At 40.7% G+C, this 23,536-nt stretch overlaps 1 protein-coding gene across 4 annotated transcripts in view; it reads left to right on the top strand.

The window, feature by feature from the left end:
• Window positions 1–3,791: 3,791 nt before the first annotated feature.
• chd6 (chromodomain helicase DNA binding protein 6) overlaps window positions 3,792–23,536 on the top strand; it is a 53,678-nt gene continuing 33,933 nt past the window's right edge. For 2 of the 4 annotated variants that reach the window (XM_054783924.1, XM_054783921.1), the window contains exons 1-4: window positions 3,792–4,153; window positions 4,869–4,967; window positions 11,935–11,984; window positions 21,397–21,985. In XM_054783924.1, coding sequence (XP_054639899.1) covers window positions 4,937–4,967; window positions 11,935–11,984; window positions 21,397–21,985 — 670 coding nt within the window. In that variant the 5' untranslated portion in view covers window positions 3,792–4,153; window positions 4,869–4,936. Of the gene's footprint in view, window positions 4,227–4,868; window positions 4,968–11,934; window positions 11,985–21,396; window positions 21,986–23,536 lie in introns of all 4 variants that reach the window. The other 2 variants (XM_054783922.1, XM_054783923.1) reach the window with 2 other exon arrangements.

The following is a 23,536-nucleotide window of genomic DNA, read 5'->3' as shown; positions in this document are numbered from 1 at the left end:
CCATAATATTATAAGTTTTTCTCCAACCTAATTTCCCCAAAATTACAACATCATTTCGTTCTGTTTGTTTCTCATAATATTAAAAAAACAAACAAACTCTCTGCTACTAAAATGACGTTATTTTTCCTCATAATATTACGGCTTTATTCTCGGAAAATTTCCACTCTTTTTCTCGTTAGAATACGACTTTTTCTCTTAATATTTTGACTTTATTCTTGTAAAATTACAGCCGTTTTTTTTCCATTTATGCTGTTCAACTTTCTTCTTGTAATTATGACCTTATTGCCATAATATTTTGATTTAATTCTTGCAGCATTATAACTTTTTCCCTATCCTAAAATACCAAAAATTAACACTCTGTTGTTTTGTTTGTTGCTCATAATATTAGCAGTTTTAAAAAATGTCTTTAAGATGTCAACTTTATGCTACTACAATTACATTATTTTTCCTCATAATATTATGACATTACTCTGGTAAAATGACAACTTTTTCTTGTTAGACTACAACTTTTTTCTCTCAATATTTTGACTTTAAAATCTTGTAAAATGACTGCTGATTATTTTGCAGGGTTTTTTTTCCATTTTCTTTTTAAATTATACTTTTAGAATGTGCTGCGGGCCAATAAAAAAAAAAAAAAAAACAGCGCGCCGCACTTTGGACACCCCTGCTTATATCCAGGTATATATGGCAGAGTCCGTCAATAACTGTGGCCCCCGAACTGTTATTCCTTCACAATATGTTTTGTTAGGGTCCGTGCACACGGACACCACTGATGGTGTTTGTGTGGTCACATGATGTGCCAAAAAGGGAGTTTGTTGAAGATGTGGAAGCCATCAGAATCGCCAAGGTTAGATTTTTTTTCTCATCAGAGAATAAAACTTTCTTCCACCTTTCAACGTCCCATGTTTGGTGCTCCCGTGCCAATTCCAAACGGCCAATTTTGTGGCCTTGAAGGAGACAAAGGCTTTGAAGACCTTTTTCCTTTTTAAAAGCCTTCTTTGGCAGTTGGTGTCTCATGGTTATTGGATTGCACTCAGCAGTGGTAACAACCTTCATTTGGGCGGGGTATGGTCCCGTGTCTTGACGGACAGCCAGTGGGACCCTCCGACTCTGGGTCGGTGTCAGGATGTTTGAAGAAGTTTCAAATGATTGTCTTACTGCGTCCAAACTCAGCAGCAATGGCGCTCTGCGAGAGGCCTTGCTTATGAAGCTCAACAATCCCAATCAAAGAGAGAAAACTTTTTTGCCTTTGCCATCAAGAGATCCTGACAGTGTGAATACCTGACACAAAATCACATTCAGTCCACATTTTTGCCAAGATTTTGCCTTTTAAAGCCTGCACTCTTAAACTTTTGATCAGCCTATTTCACATTAATGCTTGTTTGCAATAAATTGCTTGCTAAAAACATTTTTCGTGTCACTCCGATTTCTTCTTTTTCATTTTGAAACTCCACTGTGAACCTCCTTAAGATCCAACAGTGCGAAATGTACATTCTTGCAATTTTTCAATTGGTCTTCACATTTTAATCAGGACTGTGGTAAACTATTGAGGCATGTTTGTACTATTGTAGTATGACGCCCCCTACTGTCATTTTGTGCCTTTGTCATCCGGACCGGTTTGCCAGGATGTTGCACCCTTGTGCGCGTGTGTGCGTAGTAACAGTAATCACATTTACATGAAATAATTTGATTGAAATGAAGCATTAAATCTCTGACTGCTAATGTTTGTGTGCTTAGAGCAAATCTTTCTGTTTCTGTTTGCCATTGTTTCACACCTACACACGCACACACACACACGCACGGCAGCAGCATGGTTCTGCTGAAAATACGTGTGCCACCCCCCACAGCAGTGCCAGGGCGACGTGCCCGACATAGGAGCTCAGCATCAGTTGCCATGGCAACAGCCTCAGACCCGCTTGTCTGAGCCAACATGGCCGCCCAAGGTGAGGCTCTGTCTGTGTGTGTGTGTGTGTGTGTGTGTGTTTCCATGCATGCCTAATGAGCACATCTTGTGCTGTGCAAGGTCAGATGACTTGTTTGTATGAACTGGAAACAACTAAGTGGCGGGGTGGTCCGTGGTCCGGTGGATGGGACGTTACCATCCACTTGCATTGGGGCTGAATTGGACAATTATCTTCCAGATGCAGCAGATGGCGGCGTGGAACAAAAAAAAACCAAAACAAACTTCATGACTCTTGACTCAAAGGATACAGATGTAAATGTGTGGTATTGTTTGGCCTTGGGGCAGGTCTGCAACATTCCACAATGTTTTCATGCCGCTCATGTTGTGTACCTAATGTTGTGGCCGCTAAGCTCAACCATTATTTATAGTCCAGGCAAAAAACATGCAAAGTACAGAAGGACTTGAACACAACACAAAAACATCAGAACCCCTCCCCTCCCACTTTGAGGAGGAGGGGTGATGGAAGAGGGACTTGGGGGAGGGGGTGTGGGTGGGGTGCAGGAAACGGCAGTAGGATGTGTGCTGGGCTACACGGATCAGACGCAGACTTAACTCTTTGTGGAGCAGAACATCCATGGGCACACAAAGAAGAAATGTTCTAGTGTGACATTTAAAGCTTAAGCTTTTATGATGGCCACAGTTTGACCCTGGAACAGATTATTATTCACAATTCAGAATCCATGGCTCTGCAAATTTGTAAATTTTTTTTTCCCACCAAAAACGGTCCATTTTTTTCTGCAGACAATAAATAAGTAAATAAATAAATAAATAAATAAATAAATAAATAAATAAATATGTAAAAAATATTTAACTTTTATATACTATTTATTTATTATTTATAGATATTTTCCCTTAAAGGGGGCGTTTTTTCCGCAGGAAACAAACAAATAAATAAAATATATATACTTTTTATTTATATATAACATCTACTAAATGTTTATATATTATATATTTATTATTTATATATGTATATTTTTCCAGGAAATAGGCAATTTTTTCACAGAAACACATGTCATTGATCCTAAGTGGGTAATAATTTACAAATATCTGATAATACCGGTAAAATGTACAGCATACATGTAACCACTGTTATGTTTTCCTGAAGAGCTGTGATTTCGCACTTTGTTCAGCAGTCCTTGAACACGCCACAGTTGCTGTGAGACGCAAACTTGAAACGTATATGCAATTTATATGCAATGTAAATAATAATTACTTAAATACTTAATAAATAAAAACTAATTAATGTACTATTTAATACACAAACATCTTAAAAATAATTTAAATACAAAATGTAATACATAAATATATATATGAATTAAATAATAGAAATAAATAAATAAAATAATATAAATACAATTGTATGAAATTAATTATGTTAATATTATGTACTATATTAAATATCCATCCATCCATCCATTTTCTACGCCACTCATCCTCACCCATCCTCACCCTCGCTGGAGCCTATCCTAGCTGAGTTCGGGCGAGAGGCGCAGTACAACCTGGACTGCTCACCAGTCAATCGCAGGGCAACCATATTAAACATATTTGGCAGAGGACTGATGTTTACTGACCCTAAGCAAGATGAGCTCAGGTCAAAGTTCAAATGCAGGTCAGGTATGACTGCCCCCCCCCCCCCCCCCCCCCCCCCCAGCAGCCTGTTGACGGCGGGAATTCCCCCCCCCCCACCCCCCTCGTGCAGGTAAGAGCACAACAACAACAATGGCGTGCACGGCAAGCGGCGGCGTGCACGTAGCCGGCTGCAGTCAATGGAAGCTGCATGCTAGCTCGCTAGGCTACCTGCAGCACACACGCACGCCCACACGCACACAGCTGCTAAAGTTCCCTCACATCCAGGCCGCCGCTGCTGTTTGGCTCCTGCGGGGGCCATTTTGGGGAAGAGGCTAGCTTCAGGTCGGGGATGCGGTCCAGAACTGAGACATCCTGGCTGACTGAACTCTTTCTGGTTCTGTTGGGTTTTTTGGGGGGGCTCCCACTGATGCACTCCTCCTCCCCCTTCTCCCTCTCCTCCCCTCCGCATCTGCCCTCCCTCCCCCGCCTGCTAATTTTTTATGCATTTTTCTAAACTGTCATGGCGATTTTGTGTCCTTGGAAATAAGAAGCGGCGGCGTTTTTTCGGGCTCACCGGGGGGATGTCTCGCCGCTGAGAGCGTCAGTCCGGTGCGGGAGCAGGTGAGCTGTGTGCAGGGGACGGTTTTCGGCGGAGAGGCGTCCCGATAAGGACTTTTATCGGCTATCCACATGTGTAAGGAGGCGGCTGTAACGATGTATTTACACCCGCGATGCGGTGACATGACTGAGCTAGCCGAGGCTGCTAGCCCGCTAGCTACATGAGCTAACACGAACCAGGACAGTGTCTCATTCCCCTGGCAGGAGCTTGTTGTGTCGTCTTCACATCCTCCTTGCTAACTTCTTCCTCTCCTCACGAAAAGCTCCTTCAACTTGTGGCCACCCAACTGGCTTGCTTACATGGAAGCTAGCCGTGCGTTAGCCCCCGCGTCTGCTAGCATTCACCCGTGCCCCCCTAACGATGTCTAAGCTAGCTAGCTAGCTAGCCTGCTAGGCTAGGCGTTATACATTTGCATGAATTAATAACAATGGTCAGATCATGTGTGTGCAGGTAAATAGTCATTCCATCATCCTTTCACTTTCACCTGGCCAGGTGTGAGGACACAGATGCCACTTTTTATGCTGGTATAAACAAGCTATAAGTAGTGAGTGTATGGAACACATATGAATGCTATAAATACTTGTACAGTACATTGCCATGTCAGCTGCAGCTGGCTTGAATGTCGCCGGCAAAAGAAGGCCGTCATTTTCATCATCATCATGAAGCAGCAGCAGGAACACCTTTGACTCACATGCACCATCCTTTTGTTTTTGGAAGCCACATGCTGCATTCCACTGAAGTGGCAGGCAGGAAATGGGCAACATGCATGCAGCAAGGAGGAGTGCATGAAAACATCATTTTTCAAGATGCAGTGTGGTATGAAGATGCATTCATCTCTCTCTCTCTCTCTCTCTCTCTCTCTCTCTCTCTCTCTCTCTCTCTCTCTCTCTCCCATAAAGATAGACTCTTGACCTTTCACCCCTTGAGCCAATCTTGGCACATGTGATATTTGAATGAGTACATAGCAGGCATCTCTATGCGCACCTGCTTTCATTACCTGCCTATTCAAAACAGTCATTTTGTTGGCCAGTGGTGGGCGGAGCCAAGTGTGGGCGGAGTTACTTTGACTATTGTTACTATTTTTCTTAATTTATTTATTCTTTATTGCTATGGGTGTTTATTTAATGTTGGCAAGTAAAGGAATTTTATTTGACGCTTGTGTTTGTGCCCTACACAGTTGTGTTGTACTGCTTCTAAAATGGTTGTAATACTACTGGCTCTAATAGTACAAATGTGCAGTACTAACCTGGTTGTAATACTTCTATTGTCTTTTGTATTCTAATGTGTATTGTGGAGCCGCCCTAGCCAACGAGCTGAAAACCTGTCGTCGAGCGCAGCTCTTAAGGGGTCAGGGAGTGAGGTTTACCAGCGTATGTATCGCATAACCACACCAGTTGGTACTTTTGACAGGTACTGGTTTTACAATTGGTTATAATAGTACTGGGTTTATAAAAGTGTTTAGTTGTACAATTGTGTAGTACTGCTTGTAAAAGCACTATTTTGTAGTGCTGATTGTAATTGTGCTATTGTCTTGTACTGGTTGTAATAGTACTATTGCCTAGTGCTGCATGTAATAGTACTGTTTCAAATAGTATTATTGCCTAGTACTGGTTATTATAGTGCTATTGCGTAGTAGTGGTTCTAATAGTACTGTTCTGTAGTACTGGCATAATACTGCTGTTGTGTAGTACTGGTTAGTTAGTGCTGCCGCATTGTACTGGGTCTAATAGTACTGTGGTGTGGTGCTGGTTGTAACAGTACTATTGTCTAGTACTTTTTCAAATAGTACTATTGCATAGTACTAGTTTTAGTACCATTTGTAACAGTGCTATTGTGTAGTACTGGTTGTAATAGTATTGTCTAGTACTGGTTCAAATAGTATTATTGCCTACTACTGCTTTTAGTACTGTTGTAATAGTGCTATTGCATGGTACTGGTTCTGATAGTACTTTTGTGTAGTATCGGTTGTAATAGTACTATTGCCAAGTTCTGGTTTTAGTATTGGTTGTGATTGTGTTATTGCGTTGTACTGGTTGTAATATTACTATTGTGTAGTACTGGTTGTCATAGTACTGTTGTGTAAAGATGGTCCTAGTAGTAGTCATGTGTAGTACTGGTTGTAATAGTACTGTTGTGTAAAGATGGTCCTAGTAGTAGTCATGTGTAGTACTGGTTGTTGTATTCGTGAAACAGGTGCTTGTGGAAAAGAACCAGCAGTGACGTTGTGTGATGAGAGGTTTTTCTTTGTTAGTAGGTTGTGTGTGATGCTAACTGTTGGTTGTTGTGTCACACGCACACGCACGCACACGCACACACACACGCACGTTGAGTTTTGCATGCTATTGGTAAATATTCAGAGCAGTTGGATTTGTGTCTGTTGAGTGACAGGAGCAGACTGTTAGTGCAGCAGACACAACTCTCATGTAGTTATTTACTGTCATGTAGTTGCGTACTTTCATGTAGTTGATGTTGCAGGTGGAAGATAGCCTTGGCACATACTGTAGTCCTCCTGCACTCTTTTTTCCACCGACTGTTGACTACTTTGAGCTGCAGCATGATATTTACAAAATCCAGTAGTACACCGACTCCATCAGGATGTCTGATTGTTGTTGGAGAGACGAGTACACAGGAACTTCTGAGGTGGAACACAAACTGTTCTGAGGCACTGGTTCATGTTGGTCAGATTTGGAAACAATTTCCCATGGGAGATAATGAAAATAGAAACAATCTGTTCCAGGGTCAAGCTGTGGCCACAAGCTCTATTCAGTGTGCAGGCCAAGTTTGAACTCCCATTTTAAAATGAAGTGTCATGCAAGTGTAAAAAGAAGTGAATTAATGTTAATAGTAACATGTAAAAAACAAAACAAGATGGAAATAAAATAATCTGTTCCAGGGTCAAGCTGTGGCCATCATATAAGATTAAGGAAATGTACAGGCAATGCTTTAAGTCCCGTTTTAAGAAAAGTACAATGAAAAAATATATGACAATATACGTTACACTCTTTTGCACACTGTGTGTATGCTAGCAGCCCCGCCTCCACGCACCGAGACAAAGAGACTCTATGAGTGACAAAAGGGCTTGTTGTATGGAATAAACGTGCCAAGGTGCTGAAAGAAACGCACAGAGTGAGATCTCTTACCGTCTGTTTGGAGGCGGTAGATGAGGAAAACAAATACTCATGCACATGGCAACATATTGAGACCGGCAAAATGGTCAAGGCCTAGTGCCCACGAGACATTTTTTTCTGAACGAGAACTCTTGTGACACCCCTCGTGACTAGTATAGAGGCCATCCACACGGAAACGTTTTCAGCTGAGCTCCAAACTAACCGCATCGCTTATTTGTTGTAAAAACAAAATGTCACTGTGGTAAAAAGTCACATTTGGAGTCTGAAGACGAGAAGCCAGGGAGATAAGCTGCGGACAGCGAGGCAAAGCGTGTAGAGAAAGATGCAAGAGAAGTCCAACACCAATAGGTTTGACAAGGGAGTGATCAAACACACTGGCATTGAGCTGTCAAACTCAAACCAGTGGAGATTTTACAGACTAGTGTTGATTCTCGCGGCAATACCGGACAAAGTGCGTTCCTTGTTGGCTCGATACGGTGTTGTCAACCCTACGTGACGCAGCCCACATGCACATTCATGTCATGTCTGTGTTGTCATGACATGAATTGTCATATCGATGCCTTATGGTGATGTGTTTTTGTGATTGGCTTTAAAATTTTGCGGCCTATGCCGATCATGTTTTTGACGGAAATCGGCCGATACTAGTCGATCCATCTATCGGAGCATCCCTAGTTTCAGGCTCTCATCCAAATGGAGATGGCGGTCTGGGTGCCCTGAAACTGTATTGTTTTGAAAACGGCTTCCAGCGTGGGAAAATCAGAAAACGCCGGCTCCGACGACCAATCCACTTATTTTTACAATGACATCAGCAACCCATCATGTGACCAGAAATGAGCTTTCATGACAAACCAACATAATATCTGAATATTTTGAGTGTCATGACTCACCGCAGTCAACATTCTCCTGGTATTTTCTTGTCTTGTACTTCCAAAATGACGCACTTTCTCGTAAGTCTAGACAAGCGTTGGAAAGCGGAAGACGACGGACTTATGCGGATGCGGCCTTATGGTGTGTGACGTGGTTCAGTCTGCATGTCTGTTCACAGCACTACACGTAGGTGTGCCTTGTGCATTACATCGTTCTTACTTAGCGATCCGTTCCCGTGTGAATGCAACTATTTTCTCGTCCCGGACAGTGTGGACGTGAATTTTTTTCAACCGACCAAAAAAAAAAAAATCTCAGGAGCGTTCCCGAGTGGACAGGGCCATAAAACGCTAAAACTTTGTTAAGTGCGGACGCGTATGGTGACGTTACGTCTTTTCTTCTCACCTTCTCCGTCTTGTTGATGCTCATCCTTCAGTTGGAAGGAGTCAAAGAACAAACAAACCGCACCAGCCCAGTTCCAGATTGTATGACCTTAGCGGTGGTTGAGTTTAGAGGTTTTACTGTTGTCTAGAGTATTTTCATGTTGTTTTTAGTCAAGTCAGGCTTTCAACACTGCTGTTAGAACACTGTGTGTGCGTGCGTGCGTGCGTGCGTGCGTGTGTGTGTGTGTGTATATTCAGTACATTACGCCAATGCTGAGGTTCAGTCCCAATTTGCGCCGCCTCCCTGCACGATGATGATGCAGACGAGTGGTGCAGAGTAAATAACAAGAGGATTGGGGAGTCAATACAGACGTGAAGATGTGCCTGATTAATAAACACACAAGTCATCACTTCCTGGTCCTGCTTGGAAGAGGGGGGAGGGAAGGCCTTGCTTCACTTTAAAACACTCCTCTGAGGCTCCACCCACTCTGTGAGGCCATCAAGTCAGGTCATGTGATCGCATATGTGCCACGTTGCGGCCACAAGAGGTCGCTGTGTGTGTGCGCTGCCAAAGGTTGTTTCATGCTTTTGCATCATCATTGATACATGACCAGTGGTTGTGCTTGCGGTGACGCTCACTTCACAAACACTGCTGACGTGCCACTGAGCACGGCATCATCCCATAACCACTCCCTTGACGGCCAATGACTGTGTTTCACACAGGACTGAATTTATCTGCAGCACTGGGTTGGGGAGGGCGATATCATTGTTTAATGTACTTAACAGGCCAAGACACAAATCTCAAACCAGAGTGGAGAAGTCAGACTCGGTGTTTGTGTGTTTGTGACGGGTAAAAGAGAGCTTTTGGGTTTGCATTATAGGAAATATGCGACATTATCTCATGTTTTTAAACCTTATTTGACAACAGAACATGAATTTATTGACTTAAGGGTGTAGGTTTTGTATGTTGTGCAGCGATAGACGCGCGTGTGTGTGTTCTATAACACGCACAAGTGAATTAAAAAAAAACCCCAACAAAACACATTTATGATGTTTCCTGGGCTCCATGTAAGTGTGCACTGACTTTCAAGATAATATACATGCCATTGTGCATCGAAATGTCACTATATTGATGAACCGATGCATTATGATGCACAACCAAGTCAGTTGTGTTGTGAGCGTATGGAAGCAGAGTTACAATGCCATCTACTGTACAGAGGTGGAATGACAAGCTACACACACAGTCCCATTATAATGTGTTGGTAAACAAGGGTGAGCAGGTAGTGCCAAATCTAAAAAAAAAAGAAAAAAAAGGTAGATCTGAAAAAAAACTACTGCCAAATTTTATAAAAGGTAGTGCCAAATCTAAAAAGGTAGCATCAAATATAAAAAAAAAGCAGTAGCGACAAATCTTTAAAAAAAAAGGGTAGTGCCAAATCTAAGAAAAGTTAGCACCAAATGTTTAAAATGGCCCAAAAAAAAGTAGCACCAAACCTTAAAAAAAGTTGGTGTCAAATAAAGAAAAAAGGTAGCTCCAAGTGAATTAAAAAAAAAAAAGCACCAAATCTTACAAAAGTCTACAAGCTACACAGACCCATTTTAATGTGTTTGTGAGCAAGGGCAACAGATAGTGATGAATCTTAAAAAAGAAAAAGAAAGCTAAAAAAAAAAGTCTTCCAAATCACAAAATTGTAAAAAAAAAAAAAAAGGTAGCATGAAATTATATTGATATTTTTAAAATATCGACATTTCTTTTAAGCACAATATCAAAAACAAACATATCGTTCATATCGATATAGACTGGATTTGCGCTGTTCTCTTGTATCTTGACATGCAGGTCTGTCTCGCTCTGCTGTGTGTGTCAGCGCTCCTTAGCGAAGCTGCTGCCCCGCCCCTCTCTGTGCCAGATCTAGTGACATTCCAAACCCTCTTGGCGACATATTTTCTCAAAAGCGATGAGCAAAAAATCTAGCTACTTTTTCTGGCATCGTCGGAGAGTTTCTGGTATTTGGGAACTTAAAAATTGAGGTAAAGCTCCCGCTGCACACTGCAGTGGAGATCCACGCATCCTCGAGGCACGATGTCACCGGGGTGGATCTCGTCCTGTTTCACAGGGCGAGTACTCATTACACTCAAGCCTCGTTCGGACTCGGTCACTTACCTCTGTCAGAACGTGTGATGGAAGAACGGTGTGTGATAAATAAACGAGTAGTCCTAACTACAAGATAAAAAGTGGAGGCTGGAGGCGACTCAGGATGTAATTATTACGCTGTCTAGACTTTGAGAAGCGCTAGCTAAGATAAAATATTTTAAATGAACAAACTAAGAATCAAGTTTATTTGTACCTCTAAACGTAATTAAGGTGTTTTTATTCACTTTTTTGTCTCTCCTACGAGGCTCTGCTTTCTAAAAAATAATACTGTTGAAATTAAAAGTATTTTTGAATTGCTGCTGACATTTAAAAATGTTGTCTTAAACGGGGCACTTTGGTACATATGTTGTTCTTTTGTACTCTTGGTATTAGCTGAGGATTGGAGCATAGCTAAAGGTTTGTTATAAAGAAGATTGATGATTATATTTGACTTTTTATTTGTACTATTTACTTCACAAAGAGAATGGAGTATTTTATTTTTCTATAAGATTTTTTAAATTTTATTTTAACGCAACAACTTCACACAACTTCAGACTTTGACTTTCTCTAAACTCACCCTGTGGAAAAAATGTCGGGATATATATTTCATATTGATTTTCAGTATAAATATATCGGGATATGAGTTTTGGTCCATATTGCCCTGTCCTACCTGAAATCTAAAAAAACTAAAGTTATGGCAAATCTAAAAAATGTTTAAAAAACTAGCAGCAAATGTTCCAAAAAGGGTAGTGCCAAATGTAAAAAAAAAAAAAAAAAAATCTAAAAAAAGATAGTGCCATATCTTTTAAAAAAGGCAGTGCCAAGTACATTTAAAAAGATTCAAATTCTCTAAAAAACAGCAAACAGGTACTGCCAGATCTAAAGCAAAAAAACCAACAAAAAGGTAGCACCAAATCTAAAAATAGATAGTGCCGAGTAAATTTAAACGTTAAAAATGTTGAAAAAAATCTCAAATGTTTTTGTGAACAAGAGCGAACAGGTAAAAAAAAGGTAGCGCCAAATCTTTAAAAAAAAGTTAGCGTTAAATAAAAAGGTTGCAACAAATCTATAAAAAAAAATGTGCCAAATGTATCTATGGTTTTCCAAATGTATTTGTGTTAGGCTGTCACAAATAAATTAATGTATGGGAAACACTGAATGACATTTATCAATTTATCAATCAAACACACACTTTTTAAAAATTTTGTAGAATGTCAAATAGGTTTACTTCCTGTTGTTATGTTTTTAAAAACTAATCAAGTTGTTTGTGTCCACAGATGCAGTCAAGGCACAGAAGATGAAAATACACAAGAAGGACAAGCAGCAGGTTAGTTGCACACGCACACGCACACGCACACGCACACGCACACGTACACGCACACTGAGGGCAATACTTTTTCCCAAGGGGGCACAAAAAATATTGTATTGTGTATATATGTTGCATATTATGGCATATTGTGGAGGGCCAACAGGCTGAACTAGATTATGCCACATATAAATTCTATCTTTTTGACATTGTAACATTTTTGAAAGACCAGCATTAAATCAGCTTTCGACAAATTCTTGTAACCATCTTGCTTGTAGTGCAACCACATAATTTACTGTTTTTATGTTTTGTTTTTTTTTTTTTTTCCTGTTCGGTGAGAGAAAATAATCTCTGTAGGGCTTCAGCAAATGCTTGCAAGTCAGGCTGAATATGTGAGGTGAATATTTCAATGACTTCATCTTTTTAGCCAAGCTGCTCCTGTTGTTTTTGCAGCTTAGCTAACAATGCTTCAAACGTCCGCGCCTGTTCGCCATTAGTCAGGTTTTAGAATTCCTCTGCGTGTTGGGTCTTGTAATGGCGACTCACATTGTAGTCCACAGCGATCTACTCACAGCTTTACCGCTGACTTCACTAAACTAACAGTTAAAAATTCTGCATTCTACACAAGTCTTTGTTTTTTAGCATGAGTGGACATTTTTGCGGGTAAACTCATGAAGCAAGTAAAGGTAAAGGTGTGCGCACGCGTACATTTATATATGTCGACTATGGACATACAGTGATGTGCATACATATACAAAAAAATACACCCTACATGCATGAAGTGAACTTTTATTTTCCAATTTGGATTAGCCTTACCTGGGCCTGTCAGTGTTTCCCTTACATTCATTTATTTCTGGTGGGCCACCCTGAAAAGATTTGGAAGTACCTGTTTGCCCTTAGTCATAAACACCCTGTAATGGGACTGACTCTCTTACAATTCTGTACAGTAGGTGGCAGTATTGATCGTAACTGCGCTTCTTGACACACCTCATCTCTGCCGGGGAATAAGACGACGTAGCGAGATGATTGCTGTTGCTAACTTTGCAACTTTGTTGCTATTGAGGTGAGCTTGAGTTTCAAAGAATCTAGTCAGAAGCAAATTTGTTTTGCTCAAAGAAGTACTCCTCATTTGTAGCTATCATCTTAGCAAATGTGCATTTATACTGCAGAAAGGAATAGGAGGTCACAAACTCAAACGCCAATAAATGCCAATGCACGAACAAACAGGCACAATTGCAACCCTATCTACAAACCGCAAGGCATGCTGGGTAACGCGTGGTACACTTTCCCAACATGCGACACTAGGGGTGTAACGATTCACCGACTACATCAATGTATCGATTTATATACCTAGGATTTAACTACAGCCACGAATCATGAAGGGAATCGAATCGTTATTAAAATGAATCGTTACACCCTTACGCTACACTGTATTTAGCGAACAATCAGGCCCCTCTAGATACCCTTTTTGAAAAAGCGACATTTATTGAGCATGACTGACAAGAAAGCACGAGAAGTGGGCCCTGCCGAGGGCCCCCCACTCTCATCTAAAAGCATCTATAATCTTGTGTGTGACATAAAACGTCAAAAAGACGTGACAGAAGAGAGATCTTTTGTATTTCTAAACAAAACTTTTCATGTTTGTTGCTCACTTTTTGAGTCTCCCACGGCATCCATAAAGCACACGAGTCATGAGCACTTATGCAAATTGGATGATGGCGTCATCCAGCCCCCCTCCGGCTCCCATTTAATGCTCAAAAAGTTACATCAAATACATGACGATACTGATGCAGGAAATGAACTGATAACGTGAGGATGTGATGCTGCTGGAAAGTAAAAATCAAGCGCATGCTCTTCCGCTTCATACTCCCCGTGACTACCTGCACCTGTGCTGATAAAGCAAACGCGACACTGCCACCCGAGACCAGACTTAACCCATGAAAGAGAAGCAAATAAACAGATGTGGCTCCTCTTATCTTTAGATTCAAGATTCAAGAGTTTTATTGTCATATGCACAGGAAAACAGGTAGTTATACTATTAATACACAAAATGTATCAAAGTGGTCCCCTCATCCTTCAATTTTTCTGTATGCTGTCCTCCCCCGGAAAAAGTCTGAACACCCCTTGTGCCGTGAAAAGGTCTTACTTCTTGTTAGTGTTGTTGTTTCGGCACTAATTAGTCAGAAAAGGTCTTCCCTGTGGATACAAAAGAAGCAGTTCTTTTTACTGACACATCCCCCCCGCCCCTCCATTTTTCCCACCAAAATCCTGAATCAGCGAGTGCTGTTTTCTTGTTTTCTCTCTACTTCAAGGCGAAGCAGAGCAAAGCAGTCAAGTGCTTCCTCTGTCTGAGGCCTACATTTACACACTTTGATCGTCTTTTCCTTCTCACCCAAACACATGAAATGCCGTCTGCAAGCCCCCCCCCTTCCTTAATCTCTTTTTTCCCAACAGAAAGCAAAAATTCTGAGCTCTTGAGTCTTGACTCGTTTTCCTATTTGAATTTCTTATGTTGTTTGGCTGACTGAACATATTATTTGACCACACAGCGTGCTGCATCATGAACATTGCTAACCTGTCCTAACAAAACCATAGCAATGTTGGCCTAGCGTGCATGCGAGCCACGTCCTGGCTGCAACATCGATGAAACAAACTGCAGCACAAGCGCTTTATTTCTGTGAGAGAAGCACTCTGTGTGTGTGTGTGTGTGTGTGTGTGTGTGTGTGTGTGTGCGCGCGCGCGTGTGTGTGTTATTGATTAATTGGCTGTTCGACTGCAAGCAGGCAGCCCGCCCTCAGCTGTTCTCAGTGGCTTTATGTGGCCGACAGAACTCGCTACACTGCAGCATGCAGCTGGACTGTGTGTGTGTGTGTGTGTGTGTGTGTGTGTGTGTGTGTGTGTGTGTGTGTGTGTGCGTGCGCGTGCGCGTGCGTGCGTGCATGCGTGTGTGCGTGCGTGTGTGAGATCATCTCCATGTAGGCGCTCTGAGCCATGAAAGTAATCATTGTGTGTTTTTTCTGTCTATTTGTGCATATTATTGAGTCAGTGTTAGTTGAGTAATTTTAGCCTCCAGCTTAAACTGTGTCAGATTCTATGTTTCCTATATTTACCATGCGACATAATGGTAAAATGGCTCAGGTGGTAGAGTGGTCGTCTCCCAACCTGAAGGCTGCTTGTTCGATCCTCCGTCCTCCCGTGATAGTGTCGATGTGTTCTTGGGCACCCCCAGTGGATGCATCATCAGTAGGTAAATGTGCTAACAGTGTAGAAGTGCTTTGAGTGCCTTGGAGGATGAAAAGCGCTGTACAAGTCAAAGACCGTGTACCATTTATAAATAGCAATAATCTGGTCAGAGTAAAACTGCCTTGACAGAACATTAGGCGGAATTTTGACATTGATTTTGAACAAGCTGCCACTTCATGTTGGCCAACTTTCACAGCAGGCTCGTCAGACATCACAATCACAGTGAAATAGGATAACATGCCTCAACCCTCCTGATTGCTTCTCTAGTTCATTATCAAACAATGAAATTACATTGGCCAAAACTGGCCACCCCCAAGGGCAATCTTCAATTGTACGCGATTGGTCACCCAAACCATGTCCAATGTGTCAATTGGAAATAGAAACGAAACATGATGAGCATAGAAAGACATTTATAAAACTAGAGTCCTACGCAGAACACACAACCTCATCAAGGACAGCACACATCCACAACACTCATTATTCACACTCCTACCGTCAGGCAGACGCTACAGGAGTTTGAAGTCCAGGACCACAAGGCTGGCGAACAGCTTTTACCCACACGCCATCAGGCTTCTCAACGAATCACTCACACACGCCGCACGCAACACACGCACACACTCATAGCACTTTATTTATTTATTTATTTGTTTATTTTTCTGTATTAATGTCTCTTCTGTTGTTGCTTAATTTATTGGTATTTATGTTTCTTATGTTCTTATTCTTTTTCTTGTGTTTTCTTCTTTTCTTGGGAGAATGAACAGAATAAGAATTTCATTGCATAGTATAACTGCCTGTTTTACTGTGCATATGACAATAAAACTCTTGAATCTTGAATCTAGAAAGAAATCACTGAGCAGTGTTTCCTCTAGGTTTACAGCTGTGGTGGCGGTACATGTGCACTTATGCAGTGTAGCCGACTGTATTGTATTGTAAAGCAAAAGGAATACTCCATGGCAAATAATTGAGACAATGTAAATTGTGTTTTTTTCCCCCTCTAATCAAGCCCGGACTATGTCTATGGCACTGCTGTAAATAACACCAATTTGCTGTCTCTTTTATTTATTATTAGTATTATAAATTTTTTAAATTTTTGATGAAAATTAGTGTATGCGTGGTCTAAAAAACAGACAAAGAAAAACAGAAGATATTCTCATCTCATCACTCACTAATGTAATTTACTGCGGAAGTACAATTTGCTGCATTTAAAGGGGACCTATTATGCTTTTCCTCTTTTCTGACCTATAAATGTTGTTACAGTGTTGTATTCTCGTTTTAAACGATGCCAACGTGTCAGTTAATGAGGTTTGCGCGTTTGGAAGTCAACCCTGAAAGCAGTTTTGGATGGCTCTGCACACTGTGTTTTACTTTGTTTTTTTTTTACACCGAGTTCCATTGACGTCAAAAAACACAGAAACCAACAAGTAACAAATAACACACCAAGTAACAGATGTGGAACACACAATGTAACTATGCCACATGGACTACGTGGGTATCAAACTAAATGCTTAGAAAAGTGTACTATTTTAAGTTATAACGTGGGCTACCCAGCATGCCTTGGTAGGAATCTTTGAACTAACCGTGCTGGTATAAGAAAGACATCATGTCAGCTGATCCCTGCACTTCCAGTTGGTCCTCAGTCCAGGGAGTTGGATCTGCTGACTGGAATTGTCATTTTGCAACCAGCGGCATCCATGATGGTGCTGGCGAGGGCAGCGCTCACACGTTCACATGATTCAGCTGTGACGGCTGGCATGTGCTAGAAATTAGGCAGGAAGTAAACAACTGTTTACAGCAAGGGTGTCCAAACGTCTTTCCAGTGAGGGCCACATAGCCAAAAATGAAAGGATACAACGTTGCCACTTTGATATACCTTAAAGCAACACACACACACGCACACACAGATATTTGAAGTATATTTTAAGAAAAAAATGCATCTCAGCTTTGTCATATCTGAGAAAAAACATATTAGTAACAACACTCCCCCCCCACACACACACATTTTTTCTGTTTTTTAAAGATTTTCCAAATATTTCAACTTTCTTCTTAAATAGTCTTTGTACATTTTGTTTTCATAATATTATGACATTATTTCCACAATAGTTTGACTTTATTCCCATAATATTATAACTTTTTCCCAAATCAAAATTTCAAAGCTTTTTGTTTCTCATAATATTAGCACCTAAAAAATTTTTCTTTCCAACTCTGTTACTAAAATGATTTTTTTTCCTCTTAATATTTTGAGTTTATTCCTGTAAAATTATAGCTGTTTTTCAAATTTCTCACCTATTTAAACTTTCTTCTTGTAAATTTTCTTTTTGTAATTATGACTTTATTTCCAGACCTGGATTCGATTCTCCCTTGGGCATTTCTGTGTGGAGTTTGCATGTTCTCCCCGTGCGTGCGTGGGTTTTCTCCGGGTACTCCGGTTTCCTCCCACATTCCAAAAACATGCATGTTAGGTTAATTGGCGACTCTAAATTGTCCATAGGTATGAATGTGAGTGTGAATGGTTGTTTGTCTATATGTGCCCTGCGATTGGCTGGTGACCAGTCCAGGGTGTACCCCGCCTGTCGGCCAAAGTCAGCTGGGATCACCCCCAGAATGCCCCCGCGACCCTCATGAGGAGAAGCGGCATAGAAAATGGATGGATGGACTTTTTTTTTTGTTTTTAGCTTTCTTGTTAAATTATATTTTTAGAATGTGCCACGGGCCGATAGGGGCTTTACTTTGGCCACTCCTGGTTTACAGTGTCGTCGTTGCTGCCGTGCTGATACGTCACACACGTGTCAGTCCATAAAAAAACAAAACAAAAACCCATTGCGAATGGAACACACGCACAGACCGGCGGGAGCAGGCGGCGACAAAAGGTGTCGTCATGGTGACCGTGTGTTTACGTCTGCCTCTGCGCTCACCGTTACATTGGCATGGAGAGACAGTTTCCATGGCAACAGTCCTGATGCCTCTCCTTGTGCTAACCGCTTGCCGTTCACGTCTGTCCTTTTTTGTGTGTGTGCGTGTTTATACCTTTACATATGTGTGTGTGTTCGCCAGATGTTGATATGCCGCATTTCACACTTGGATAGTGGAGACATGCGTGTGAATGCAGACACAAGGACACATATGTCGTTCCACACTCGTCGGACCCCATGACCTTGTCCCTCACTGCAAGCATGCTCCTTCCTTTTCTTGTTGTTGCAATCGCTGATCCCAGTACAGCAATCAGATAAGTTGTAAATGTGAGACAGGCATGACATGCTGTCATGGAAAAAATTATATACCAGGGGTGTCCGCAGCACATTTAAAAAAAAAAATCAACCACAAAAATTGAAAAATCAGTTTTAATTTTACAAGAACAAATTCCAAATATAAAGAGGAAAAAGTTGTAATATAATGAGAAACAGTTGTAATTTTACGTGAATAATGGCATAATATTATGAGGAAAAATTGTCATTTTAGTTGCATAAAGTTGAAATATTAAAGAAAGTAGCAATTTTTTCTAAGTCATAGTATTATGGAAAACAAACAAAACAACAAATTAAGTTGCCATTTGTTGAAAATTAGGTTGCCCAAAAAGTTAGAATGTTACAAGAATAAAGTTAAAATGTTACGGAAATAAAGTCATAATTATGGGAAGAAAAATTACAAGAAAAAAGTTGAACTAGTTGGGATAATAAAAAAACAGCATAAATGGAAATAGTCCGGGCCATTTTACGAGAATAAAGTCAAAATATTAAGAGAAAAAATTGTATGCTAACAAAAAAAAATGTCACAACATTCTGAGAATAAAGGTGTATTATTAATTACTTAATCATTAATTAAGGAAAAATAATTCATTTATTAGCTGGCATTTTAGTATGATAGAGCTGCAATATTAAACTTTTTTTTTAAGTCAACAACAAAAAACAACAAACAACAAAACGTTGCAGAAAAAGTTATTACCAGAATAAAAAGTCATATAAAGTCAAAATATTATGGGAATAAAGTCATAATTATGAGAAGAAAATGTACAAAGATTATTTAAAAAGTTTAAATATTTTAAAGGTTAAAAAAGCAACAACAGAATTGGAAAAAAACAACTGTAATTTTACAAGAGTAAAGTCAAAATATTAAGAGAAAAAATAATGTCATCTTAGTAGCATGGAGTTGTAAAGAGAAGTATGTTATTTTTTAAAAGTCATGTTAGTGTGAGAAACAAACAAAACAAAATAGTGGTCATTTTTGGAAAATTAGGCTGGGGAAAAGAAAATTACGGGAATAAAGTAGGGCTGGTCGACATGGACCAAAACTCATATCTCCATATTTTTATGTTGAAGATGGATATACGATATACATCTCGATATTTTTTCCACAAAGTGAGTTTAGACAAAGTCAAATATGCGTATGAAGTTGTTCCATCAAAATAAAAATAAAAATCTTATAGAAAAATAGCCGCTAAAATACAATAGTGCAGTCTTTTTTTAAAAATAAATATAGAGAAAGTAAAATATAATCAATCTTCTTTATAACAAACCTTTAGCTGCCCTTTTCAAGAGGAAATTTTTAAATGTCAGAACCAACTCAAAAATACTTTACTTTGAAGAGTATTATTTTTTAAAAAAGCAGATTTTTTAAATCACCAAAAAGTGATTTAAAAACACCTTAATCACGTTTAGAAATACACTTGATTCTTAGTTTGCTAATTTTAAATTGTCTATCCCTTCATCAAAATAAAATAATTTTAATATTTTATCTTGGCCAGCGCCTTTCAAAGTCTGGACAGGGAATAATTCCATCCAGACACGCCTCCAGCTTTTATCTTGTAGTTAGGACTACTGGTTTATTTATGACACACTGTTCTTCCATCACACGTGCTGACACACTGAGTCCTAAGTGACCGAGTCCGGGTAGTCATTTAATGAAGATTAAGAAACATTTTTGTTCGGTGGCCTCGCGCCTCGAGGATGCGTAGATCTCCACTGCAGTGTGCAGCGGGAGCTTTACTTTCACTTTTATGTTCCAAATACCAGAAAACTCTCCAACGATGACAGAAAATGTAGCTAGATGTGTTGCTAGTTGCTTTTGAGAAAATATGTCGCCAAGAGGGTTTGGAATGTCGCCAGGTTTAGCACGGAGGATCGAGGGGGGTGGGGCAGCAGCCCCTCTAAGGAGCGCTGACACACACAGCAGTAATGAGTGAGACAGACCTCCGTGTGAAGATGCAAGAGAACAGCGCAAATCCAGTCTATATCGTTGTTTTGGATTTGTGCTTCAAAGAAATATCGATATTTTAAAAATATTGATATATCGCCCAGCCCTAGAATAAAGTCATGATATTACGATAAGTAAATTTACCAAGATTATTTAAGAAGAATGTTGAAATATTTGGAAAATTTAAAAAAACAACAGCCAAAATGGGGAAGAAAGAGCTTTTTCACCTATATGACAAAGCTCAGATGCATTTTTTTTGTGTGAAATATATATATTCACTACGTGGCCCTCGCTGGAAAAAGGTTGGACACCCCTGTTATATAAGATAAAGCTATTTAGTTTGTTAAATAAAATAACAAAGTATAGACCTGTTCTGTATGAAAGGTATCCTTAACGACCTCTGTTGTGATCTGGTGCTATTAAAAAAAAAAAATGATAGGGGGAAACACTGCACACACACACACACACACAAACAGACACACATGCACACACACATGCAGGACAGAGACCAGTTCCACCAGTAAACTGCATTTTTTAATAAACGCTTGGTCAGTTGGTTTCATGGTTCTTGACATCACCACCCTTGAAGTATGCATCTTTTTAATCCAACAGTTAATACGCTTGTCGTGCACATGCAATATTGTCACTTGGTGTGTGTTTGTCATTTGTGTTCAGTAAAGCTCAGTGCCGCAGGGTGTCTCCAGCTGAGAGTCACATGTCCCATGACGCGTCTTCTTCAGCGAGAATGGCTCGTTCGTCTGTTTGCCGCGTACGCCGTGTGCATCTTGATGTCGATCTAATTCTTATGTGTTCACATATGAAGTGTCGTGGTTCACCTAGCAGGCAGTCAGGTCATATTTTGCTTAGGAGAGCAAAAATGTGTTCACATTTTCTATTTCGGCTGACAAATATGTAGGCCTTGGCCGAGGCTTGCGCTCTCTAGTGCTATTGTTAATGATGTGAACGGCATGATTACATTACAAGGCAATTTCTTCTTCTTCAGATGTTCAGTGGCCTTCTGAAGCACTCGCCATCCTCGGCCTCGTCTGCAGCAACCTCCTCCTCGGCCGGCGAGCAGAACAGCAGCGCACAGACGACACTCCCCACCATCCCCAGGGGACACCTGGTCGTGGGCCCCAAGGACCAACTCTGCCTCCTGGCTCCCGTGAGCAGCACCACCATGTCCAATCACTGCGCTAAGTCTGCTGGGGGAGCCCCGCGACCTCCTTCCTCCTTGAGTGAGGAGGACGACGGAGGAGGCGGAGGGAGGGTGAGGAAGAAACGCAAGAAAAAGGACAAGAGGGAGAGAGTGGAGGGAGAGGAAAGGGTCATACCAAAGAAGCGAAAGCAGGAGAGGGAGGCCATGCTGGTCACACTGAGCCAGAGCAACATTCCCAAGGAGCGACGGGAGCGCAGGACCAAGGGGAGGGGGGGCAGCGCAGACGGGCAGACGGAGCTCAAGCATGTCGCTAGGCGGAAAGCCATGTGTACCCCCACCACTACGGGCTCGGTCGAGGTTCCCGTCAAGGTGCCCGGCAAACGAGGAAGAAAGCCCAAGATCAAAATCCTTCCTCCTCTTCCAGCTAATCAAGGTGTGTGTGTGTGTGTGTGTGTGTGTGTGTGTGTGTGTGTGTGTGTGTGTGCGTGCGTGTGCGTGTGTGTGTGTGTGTGTGAGACCACGTTCCTCTCTAAACAGACACACTTCCTGTTTGTGCACACTTAAAACTTCCCATGTTAATTACTTGTGGAGCAGGTGGTCTGAATAAATTAGAATAATAACTAGGGATGCTCCGATCAGGTTTTATGCTGCAGTGAGATGTCAGACTTCCACGAGTGAGATCGGCCAATACTGATACTGATCACATGGATTAACTACAGTAAATGCATTTTTCAATGTATTTATGATGAGTGCTATTGGCCAGGGCCACCATTAGACAATTCGAAGGGCCCCTGGCAAATAGGTAATTATTCAAATATAAACTTTTGAGCGTTTTTTTGTTGTTGGTTTTTTTGCTATTTGACACAAACTTGAACTTAATTTGATGCACCTTTTGGAGTAAGATGAATAAATGGGCCATTTTTTAGTTCAAAATAACAAGATTAACAATAAAATAATACAAATAAATATCTTTTATTAAATAGATAGCTGTCCTGCTTAACATTTAAACAGAATAAATTGAGTGTCCAGTTTGCAGGGGTCTCCAACTTTCACCACTATTAGAGACGACTGGCAACATTTAAATTACGCTACGGTACTTTATTTACCAAGCAGATCTCCACTCAAACAGTGTGGCTGTCGTCTTGGTGCTATTTTGTGGTCATTTGTCATTATATAAAGCCATAAAGTCTGAATTCAACAGTTATAATATAAAACTACGAGTTGAAGCAAATATTCTTTGAACCTTTGGTGAGCTAGTCAAAATCAGCTGGTGAGCTAGGAGACCCCTGTGATAGTCTTACCATCATAAGGCTGGACACACTATGTGTTTATGTTCATTAAACAACCACACACAGGACAAGACATAATTAGTATAATTAATTAATTAGTTAATGACAACAAGAGAGCAAAATTGTGCAGTGGTACTTGAAAAAGTTAGTACGTACCCGTACCCCATGAACGTGATATCCTCTTCCCCGCAGGATAACAACGAGCTCCGAACTAACCGCATGGCTTGTTTGTTTTAAAAACAAAATGTCACTCGTCAAACGTCACATTTGGAGGCCGAAGATGAGAAGCTAGGCGGAAAAGTCCAACAGCAATAAGTTTGAAAAGGAGTGATCAAACACACCAGTGTTGATTGGCGTAGGCTGTGTCAAGCTGTCAAACTGAGGCAAAAAGGCAAATAAAGTAAAGAAACAAAAAAGTGTTTTTATTTTCGAAAAGTACATATGCCATTTTTTTCATATAATGCCATTTTGCTTTGTTTCTTTATAATGCCATTGTTTTTCGTTTCTTTTTCAGTTGCTGCCATGAATTGGACTGGTGAGCATCGCGCTTTCATTGTGGAAACGTTTATCAAAACAAACAAATCTGTAACTGAAACACAACAAGCGTTCCGTTTGCCCTTCAATCTTGGTAGACATGATCCCGTAGCAGCTCCAAACACCATCTTGTTATGGGTTACCAACTTCACAGCTACTGG

The sequence above is a fragment of the Dunckerocampus dactyliophorus genome, chromosome 8, assembly GCF_027744805.1.
Source record: "Dunckerocampus dactyliophorus isolate RoL2022-P2 chromosome 8, RoL_Ddac_1.1, whole genome shotgun sequence".
Classification (NCBI taxonomy): Eukaryota; Metazoa; Chordata; class Actinopteri; order Syngnathiformes; family Syngnathidae; genus Dunckerocampus; species Dunckerocampus dactyliophorus.
This window is presented reverse-complemented; position numbering and strand designations above follow the sequence as displayed.